Source organism: Palaemon carinicauda, chromosome 30, assembly GCF_036898095.1.
Source record: "Palaemon carinicauda isolate YSFRI2023 chromosome 30, ASM3689809v2, whole genome shotgun sequence".
NCBI classification, from domain to species: Eukaryota; Metazoa; Arthropoda; class Malacostraca; order Decapoda; family Palaemonidae; genus Palaemon; species Palaemon carinicauda.
Window position 1 is genome coordinate 3,308,581 of NC_090754.1, and position 10,000 is coordinate 3,318,580.

Consider the following 10,000-nt stretch of genomic DNA (forward strand, 5'->3'; position numbering starts at 1 on the left):
GTATATGATTTTCTCTTCAGAACTTGGTGTAATAATTCGACCGTCTTCCCTATTGCTAAAATGTTCGCTTATAGATAGATTGTTCTAATACTGAATGCATGGAGCAGGGCTGCAGTGGAGGCACTTCCTCTCACGTATATGAATTCAGATATTTTTATAATATATTTTGCGGTAAAAAAAATTACAGATTTGCTTAGCTAGTGTTTTCTCTTATCTGTAGTAGTCATACTAGCTGCCACATCAGCTTTAAAAGAGAAAATAGTAGATTGCTGTTCTTGTAATACGTTATTGAATTTCTAAAGACAAAACACAGAAATTCCGCTGCTTATACGATCTCTCTCTCTCTCTCTCTCTCTCTCTCTCTCTCTCTCTCTCTCTCTCTCTCTCTCTCTCTCTCTCTCTCTCTCTCTCTCTCTCGAGGGTTGTCTGCTTCCTTTCCGGTTTCAAGGATAAAATTATTTGTTAAGGTATTAAAAGGCTTCACTTATCTAAAAGAATTAATGACAGTAAGCCTAATGATATTATTTCTAGGCCCATTAAACGATTAAATTAAGACTACAACGTGTTTTTTTTTCTTTTTTTTTTTTGGCCAGCTATGCTTCTAAATCTCTTTCTTCGTTGAGATCATGAGATCAAGTTTTTCTTTGTAAATTAACTCAGAAAACCCTTCTTAAAGCATAATCTTCAATTGAGGATGATGATTATTATCATTATCAATAATAGTAGTGGCAGTAGCAGTAGTAGAGTAATAGTAATAATAGTAGAAGTAGATGCTTGTTTTAGGATAGATTGTGAAAAAATAAGAATATATCATAAATGTTATCCAAACTGTTTTGAAGATATTAAATGCCATGTTAATTGTCATTATCGCAATACAATTAGCACCTTACCGTTCTTAGTAACACCAGTGTAGTAGATATAATCGATAAGTAGTGAAAAATTATACTTATATCATGATTTAATAGCTCTCTCTCTCTCTCTCTCTCTCTCTCTCTCTCTCTCTCTCTCTTTCCATCACAGTACTTTCATGGGGCAAACAGTTGTTCAATCAGATGGCTAAAGAAAGCTAGCCTAATCTAGGCTTTATTTGGCAGATGGAAAACATCACGGATAATAACAGAATTATTTTCCTTCATTTACGACAAAGTGAAACATTTGATGAATGATATCCCCACAAAAGTCATTGTTACTAGAAAACGAAAGTAAATGATCAGCAATAGATGATATAATCGTATATCCCTGTCACCATAAAGATGGCCATTGACATTTATCTTACAAATCTTTCATCATATGGCATATCAATTTTACTTTTAGATAAACTCATTCACGCCGTTGACATCATGACGTAGATACATTTTCTTTTAGAATGATTTGTTTTGAGGACCTCAGTAGAAAGTAAATAAACTTTTTACGAAATAATACTATTACCTAAAGATCATTGTCCTATTTAAGCTTATAAAAGGTAATTGTAAATTATAGATTTATGTGTAAATGGAAAGATTTTGAAAAAATGTGAACGAGAGCTATTTTAAGGGGCTAGCTAGAAAGGAGGGTTCGAGTGGCAGCTAATTGCTGGTCTACCCATGGTCTATATGGGCTGACGAGGTAATTGAACAGAGTTCCTTGCCTCTACCGTTGGTAAGAGACCGTTTAGATCTGATATCATATTTGAAGTACTTTGGTCTTCAAAAGTAATCAATTTACCAAACTTGAAGGTCCTGCCCACTCTACTTTTCTATACATACTAATATATACGAGGTATGAAAATATATATATATATATATATATATATATATATATATATATATATATATATATATATATATATATATATATATATATATATATCACAGTCGTGGGAAAGAAGGGTAATTTACCATTTTAGCAGGTGGGTTCAATGGACCATAATAATAATAAAATCAAGGTATTTGAATGAGAATACGATCAAACAAGATATAAATATAATAATGCAAAAATGATTTACAAAACATTACAATTAAACTTAAAGTCCATATAATAGGAACACAAAGGCCATAAAGGATAGGAATGACACAATAGGACAAATGACCAATGAAATGACAAACGACAAATGACAAATGACAACCACGTATTGAAAAGTAATCACACTTGAAATTGAGAACACTTGAAACCCTTACAATAATATCACTTATACTTAGGTCATAGATACATTACAATAAAGAGGACTGCTTTAAAAGTCCTTGGTTTAGTTGATGAGTGGAGACTGATTCAAAATTACATTTAGGGGTCGAAGAAATTTAGGATGGGCGGAGCAAGTAAGAACAAGGAGTGTGAAACGAAGGCAAAGGAAAGTGGTATATAGGGGAAAACAGTCAGGCAAAATATATACAATAATTACAATGATGAGAAAGGTGTAATACTTCCCCCTAGAGGATCAAGCCCAGCTGAGTGGCTTGATCAAAGTTAAACACCTTACATATCTTGAGAAGATTGAGAAAGGGCCCATGACAAGGCATCAGCAAATACAGTATTGCTGCCCTTGAGGTGATTTATTTAAAGGTTGAAGTTTTGAAGAAATAAAGCAATCTTAGTAAGCACTGATTATGGGCCTTGGTGCGCTCAAGAAAGGTGAGGGGGTTGTTGTCCGTATAGACATGGATGACGGGAGCTCCTTGTAGATAACATTAAAACTTTTGGAGAGCAAGAACCAAACTTAAAAGCTCCTTCTCTATGGTACTGTAGGACAGCTGATGAGGCTTGAAGCTACTGGAGGTGTATCCTATTGGGTGGAGTAGCCCATCAATTTCCTGCAGCAACACTCCTCCAGCACCTGTGCCGCAAGCATCTACTTGTAAAGAGAAGGGTTTAGAAAAATTAGGACTATGTAAGACTGGCTCACTACTAAATAAATATTTTGAATGTTCAAATGCTGCCTGGCATCTCTCATCCCATTCATAATTCTTTTTAGACTATGTAAAGGGGCAGCTACTGAAGCAAAATTACGGCAGAACTTCCTGTGATATGAAACCATACCAAGAAATCTTTTAAGGAATTTCTTAGTTTTAGGTTCTGGATAGTCAAGAATGGCATTAACATTTGCAGTTTTAGGCCTGACATTACCTCCACCCACAATGTGTCCCAAGTACGTAAATATAGCTTGACGAAAAACACATTTTTTTGTAAATTTATTGTTAACTGAGCTTCTCCTAATCTATCAAAGAGCATTTTCAAACGTTTCATAAGCTCTTCCCAAGAATTTCTTATCACCAATATATCATCTAGATATGCTAATAATCCCTCTACAGTAGACCAGTGGTTCCCAACCTTTTTTTTTCAGGTGACCCCAATCATGCACCTCAAGCTATGACAGTGACCCCACTAGTTCAGCTATATATGTATTATTATATATTACTAATTGTTGGCTGTAAAACTAAGGGACAGTAGATATCCTTCTATAAGAGAGGTACTATAAGGCTGGAAAAGACAAAATCAACACCATTAAATTTTATTATAGCATTATAAATTTAAGAGTTAATATCAATAAAAAATACCACTTCTGGAATAATATTTTCTCACAATCCACTAAACAAACTAAAAGTATAAATGTTTTCTGTTAAATGGTAAACTGATTTTAATGGGAGCCTTTGGCCTCGATCATGTTGCTATGTTTCTCTATTCGTGGTTCAGTCTTAGAAAGTGCTACCCTCAAATCATGTTTAGGTTGCAGCCGATTTTTTTTTTTTTTTTTTTTTTTTACCGCAGTCTGCCAAGAAGGAGGAATGGTAGGGGCCAAGGAGAGAAGAGGGGAGGGGGGCCAATGGAAGAGAAGAGGAGGGGGACAAGGAAAGAGAAGGATGGTTGAGAGAATAGGAAAGAGAAGGGTGGTTGAGAGAATAGGAAAGAGGGGGGCGGAGACAAGGAAAGATGACAGGGAGGAATAAAAAAAAGAGTAGGTAGTAAGGAAAGTAGGGAGGCAAGGAACAAGGAAGAGGAGGGGAGTGGTCAAGGCAGGAGTAGCAAGGAAAAGAGTTGTAATATATTTGCAAATGGCAGTAAATAAGGCGAAGCAGAAAACGAAAAAATCAATGATATACAGCACACCCAATCTCGCCTAAAACAACAACCTCAAAAACCAACCGCATACAATACTCCAAATCTCTAAACAACCGCCAATACAACAACCTAAAAAAACAGCGACGTAAAATCTTCCGAATCTCTAAACAACTGCCAAAACAACAACCTCAAAAACTAGTGACATAAAATCTTCCAAATCTCTAAATAACCGCCAAAACAAAAACCTTAAAAACCAGCGACGTAAAATCTTCCAAATGTCTAAACAACTGTCAAAACAACAACCTCAAAAACCAGCGACATAAAATCCTCCAAATCTCTAAACAACCTCAAAAACCAGTGACGTAAAATCATCCAAATCTCTAAACAACTGTTAAAACAACAACCTCAAAATCCAGCGACGTAAAATCTTCCAAATCTCTAAACAACTGTCAAAACAACAACCTCAAAAACCAGCGACGTAATATCTTCCAAATCTCTAAACAACCACAAAATAACAACCTCAAAAACCAGTGTCGTAAAATCTTCCAAATCTCTAAACAACTGTCAAAACAACAACCTCAAAAACCAGCGACGTAAAATCTTCCAAATCTCTAAACAACTGTCAAAACAACAACCTCAAAAACCAGCGACATAAAATCTTCCAAATCTCTAAACAACTGTCAAAACAACAACCTCAAAAACCAGCGACGTATTATCTTCCAAATCTCTAAACAACCACCAAAACAACAACCTCAAAAACCAGCGACGTAAAATCTTCCAAATCTCTAAACAACTGTCAAAACAACAACCTCCAAAACCAGCGATGTCAAATCTTCCAAATCCCTAAACAACTTTCAAAGCAACAACCTCAAAAACCAGCGACATAAAATCTTCCAAATCTCTAAACAACCACCAAAACAACAAACTCAGAAACCAGCGACGTAAAATCTTCCAAATCTCTAATCAACTGTCAAAACAACAACCTCAAAAACCACCGACATAATATCTTCCAAATTAAACAACCGGCAAAAAAACAACAAAAAACCAGCGACATAAGATCCTTCAAATCTTAAAACAACAGCTAAACCAACGATCTTTTCGACCAAGTGACCAGCGCCGCAGACGCACCAACTTCACAAGAACATATAAATAAAATGACCCATCTCATAACAAAATAAATGAAATAACAATAAAAACAACACAAACTCACGAGAGGTAAATAAAAAGGAAGGGGAGGAATAAATAGAGGAGAGGAAGGGGAGGTGGCAAGGAAATATTGAAAAGGAGGGGAGTGGGGCAAGAAGGAGGAGGAGAGGAGGGGAGGAGTAAAAAAGAAGCAGGAGGAGAAGGGGCATGGAAACAAGGGGAAGGAGGAAGCGGAGTAAGGAAAGGGTGGCAAGGGGAAAGAGGAAAATGTAAGAGGAGAGGGCATGAAAAGTGGCCCCTCCTCCTTCCCTGCCCCCTCTCCTTCTGTTCCTCTTTCCTTGCCCATCTCTCTCTTTAAATATTGTGGGGGGAGGGGATTCCATGTAGTTTTAGAAGCCTTAATTATGAACACTGTGATAGGCTGCCTGTCATCTACTGATATACTGAGGTGCAATACTTCGTCAGCAAGGGAAGTACTCAATTTCTATCGTCAGCATACTACTTTTTCGTGAGTAATTAAGAATTTTAAAGAAACAAAGACTGAGTGCAACCTATACAGCACATTTGAAATCACTATACAGGTATAAATGCATCAACTTACCGATATAAGACAATCAAATTGCACTTGCAGACAGTGTTTCCCGCTGCGGCAGTACAGCTGGAGTGGCTGCCTGATTGGACGTGGATGGTAATGCTGTTCACGTATCAAACGCGTACGACACTCAGGGTTACCACCATGAAATTTTTTTTTTTTTTTTATATTTATATATGAATAGATATATACAATTCGATAAATAAAAATACACAAATACGTTTATATATTTTTCCTTTACTGCAAGTTCTGCCATATTTAGAATTCTTATATTTATTTTGATATTTTGAGATTTTGGCGACCCCAGGAAATGCGCTTAGCAACCCCACTTTGGGTCGCGACCCCAAGGTTGGGAAACCTGGCTATAGACCCTGAATAGTGTAGTTAATTATGCATTGAAATGTGGATGGGGCATTTGTTAAACCAAAAGGCATTACTTCATACTAGAATAACACAAAAGGAGTTATGAAAGCTGATATAAGCTTGGCTCTAGATGTTAACTTCACCTGATAATACCCCTTGAGGAGATCGATCTTAGCTACATACTTTGCTTGGCCCACAGAGTCTATAAGGTCTTCTAGATGGGGTAAAGGGTAACTATCCTTAACAGTAGCAGAATTTACTCTCCCGTAGTCCGTACACAGTCGCATGCTGCCATCCTCCTTTGGTACCAATAGACAGGGAGACGCCCATGGTGACTTGCTTGGTTTTGCTAATCCGGCTCTCAGAAGATATTCCACCTCTTCTTTCATCACTAGTTTCTTGGCTGGGCTGATGCGTATGGGAGCAGTTCGTGGTAGAAGTTCGATGTCATGGGTGAGGACTGTACGCTGACCTGAATTTTCCCCATAAAGGTCTGGGTAAGAGTAAATAAGATTTTCAAGTCCTTCTGATTGAAAAGGAGAAAGATGTTGACTTGAGTTTTCAAAGTCTTTCAGAGTAGCACAGCTATCTACAAAACGCCACGAATAGATGAATTCAGGTTCACTTACTTCAGGTTTCTCGTCCTTGACCTTAACATTAACATTTACAATGTTGTCTCCATAACCAGTTTCAGTATTCCTGGAATGATACCTTTTAAGCAGATTGACATGGATAATTTGAATACTTTTCCTTCTATCAGTGGTTTCAATCACATTGGTATGGTTATTGACATTTTTAACTACTTTATATGGATCAAATAATTTGGAGGAAAATGGGGATCCAGGGATAGGAAAATATACTAACACAAGATATGGGTAGAACTTCCTAATTTTAGTTTTTTTGATCATAACTATTTTTTATTTTAATCTGAGCTTTGCTTAGATTTTCACTGGCTATTTTATGGACTTTGGAAATGGTTTCTTTAAAGTTACTCAAATATTGTTGAACAGTTACAGTCTGCTGGCTTTAACCATTCATCTTTAATTAATGCAAGGGGTCCTCCTAATAATCTCCCATATACCATTAAAAAAGGAGAAACACCAAGGGATTCCTGGTGGAACTCACGTATAGCAAACAACAAAAACTTTACTCCTTCATCCCAATCAAGATTGCTCTCTAAACAAAACTTTTTTAACATACTTTTAAATGTTTGGTGCCATCGTTCAAGGACTCCCCGAGAGTCCGGATGATATGCAGATGATAAGCTATGTTTTATATTTAATCCCTTAAGGATTTATGAAAAGAGTTTACTTGTAAAATTAGAACCACGATCAGTTTGGTTATCCTTGGGGATCCCGCAAGTAGTAAAGAAACTTAAAAGGTGTTTAGCAATATTTTTGGCAGATATATTCTTAAGTAGAATGGCCTCTAGAAAACGAGTACTGGGACACAGAAGAGTTAATAAATATTGGTTACCACCTTTCGTCTTGGGCAAGGGTCCAACACAGTCTATGACTAATTTGTCAAAGGGCTCATGTGGAACTAATATAGGGTGTAAAGGGGCTTTAGGAATTACTTGGTTAGGTTTGCCAGCTATTTGGCATACATGACATGTCTTATGAAATCTCCTACGTCTTTCCTCAAATTAGGCCAATAGAACTTATCAAGTATTCTATAGTAAGATTTTGTATTGTTCCAAATGACCACCTGGTCCATCATGTACAATTTCCATTATATGAGTGCGTACTGAAGAAGGAACAACAATTTGGTATTTCTCCCCCAAGTTATCAACATTTCAATAGTTAGAAAGATGGTAAAAACGCATTAGGATACCATAATTATAATAAAAGGAAGGGGGTTTATTCAAAGATTTTTTATCAACAGCCTTATCATGCAAACAAGATAAAGGTTGATCTTACCTCTGGGCAGCTATTAGTTTATCTTTAGACATTAGCTTAGCTAAGAAATCACTATCTACTTCAAAGTCATATACCTTTTCTCCTGTTTGGGACCGAGTGACTATATGTATTGGGGCTTGTTCAAGATCTACCATCTCATCATCCATCAAAGGTCTGTCCAAAACTACCCTATCATCCATGGGGGTATCAGTGACAATTAAATTTGGTACAATTAACTTCCCGGCTAAATCATTACCAAATAGCAATGAAACTCCTTTTACCGGCAATTCTGTATCAATCACCCGTAATTCCACTTTCCCTTTTACAAGTGGACAATTAAGGTAGACACTGGCAAGGGGACTGGATGAGATCCCAATAAGATCCCTTACAACCACCTTCTCACCAGTTAGATTATTCTCAACATTAGGTAAAGCCTTACTATGCAACAAAGTTAAAGCAGCTCCAGTATCTCGCAATATAGTGACCTTAGATTTCTGTTCTTTTTCCCCCAAGACTCTTATACCTTCAAACTTAAAATCATCAAACACATCTGATACATTTACTTGCACATGCGAAACAGGTTTACTCTGGGAGGTAGAGAATTTTACGTTGGGTTTCATAAAAACATTACGGTAGTTATCAGATCCTTTACATTTAGGGTCTTTACAATTGCAAATAGTATGTCCATCTTTCTTACAATAACTGCATCTAGGATTATCAGAACCTTTGGGATTATCATCCGAAATCTGCTGGGATTTTCCTGAAACTGGTTTTGCAAAAACCTCAGCTCTTTTATTAGGAATGGACTTATGTATTAAGGAATAAGTGTCAGCCAAGGAAGCAGCCTTTAGTAAATCTTTCTCCTGCCTATCTTCAATATAGAGCATTATATTAATGGGAAGTTTCCTTTTAAATTCTTCAAGAACCATTAAATTCATCAGTTCTTCAAGAGGTGTTACTTTAGCATACTTAAGAAATTTCTTAAAAGCTCTAAGCTTGTCAGAAGCGAATTCTAGGAAAGTTTGGATATTTAATTTACATAAGTTACGAAAAGCTTGTCTATATCCATCCTCTGTTATGGAAAATGCATCTAAGATTGCTTTCTTTACCTGTTTATAGTCCTTAGTATCATCCAGATGCCTAAAATCCTTAGCAGCTTTACCTGACAATTTAGGTTTAAGGAGACCAACCCACTGTTCAGCAGGCCAATTAAGGTGATTAGCAGTTTCTTCAAATATCCGAAAATAATCCTCTGGATTATTCTCTGTGAGTAAGGGAACTAACTTTATATTTTCAGTCAGGTCAAAGGGAGATAACTCTTGTTCCATTTGCCTATTCTGAAGATTAATTGAAGCCTTCTCTTGTTTTCACCTTGATAGTTGAACTAGCTTCTAATTCTAATTTAGCTTTCTCCATTCCAAACTTTTCTCTTTCTTCCCTAGCTTGAAATTCTAACTTAGCTTTCTCCATTTCAAAATTTTCTCTTTCTTTTTCTCTTTCTTCCTTAGCTTTTTTTTTCTCTCTCTCTCTCTTTCTTCCCAAGATTTTTCTCTTTCTCTTTCTCTTTTTTCCCTAGCTTGAAATTCTACCTTAACTTTCTCCAATTCAAATTTTTCTCTTTCTTTTTCTCTTTCTTCCCTAGCTTTTTCTCTTTCTTCCCTAAGATAAAATTCACTTCTCTTTTCAGCGGCTTACAAAGCTAACTCTTCCTGTCTTAAAGCTAACAGAGCTTTTTCACGCTCGACTGCATGACGTTCAAACTATAGCTTTTGTTCAATTGTAAGGGAAGGGGTTTCTGGAACAAGATACTGCCTAGCTACGTCACCCAAGGTTCCAATACGCATATAGTGAGCTATTATCACTTTCCTAACGTCAAACTTACGCATACTAGAACGTACCTATAGGTCTAAATGTATAGCTGCTTCCATTAATTCAGACTTCCTAACATCGGTAAGGGTATGCAATTCAG

At 36.5% G+C, this 10,000-nt stretch overlaps 1 protein-coding gene across 1 annotated transcript; it reads right to left on the minus strand.

Annotated features, from left to right (window-relative positions):
* Nucleotides 1-2,663: 2,663 nt before the first annotated feature.
* On the minus strand, nt 2,664-9,359 carry LOC137623896 (uncharacterized). The gene is made up of 4 exons (XM_068354695.1): nt 8,053-9,359; nt 6,215-6,832; nt 5,078-5,163; nt 2,664-2,824 (listed from the first exon to the last, which is right to left on the minus strand). The coding sequence occupies exons 1-4, from the start codon at nt 9,357-9,359 to the stop codon at nt 2,664-2,666; spliced, it is 2,172 nt and encodes a 723-aa protein (XP_068210796.1).
* Between the last annotated feature and the right edge of the window lie 641 nt (nt 9,360-10,000).

Coding starts and splice junctions, on each gene's coding strand:
- LOC137623896 (XM_068354695.1), bottom strand. CDS start 9,359: ATGGAACAAGAGTTATCTCCCTTTGACCTGACTGAAAATATAAAGTTA. Junction 6,833..8,052: donor AAACTAATAGCTGCCCAGAG/GTAAGATCAACC, acceptor GTATCATTCCAG/GAATACTGAAACTGGTTATG. Junction 2,825..5,077: donor TGAAGGATCTTATGTCGCTG/GTTTTTTGTTGT, acceptor CTTTACAAGTAG/ATGCTTGCGGCACAGGTGCT.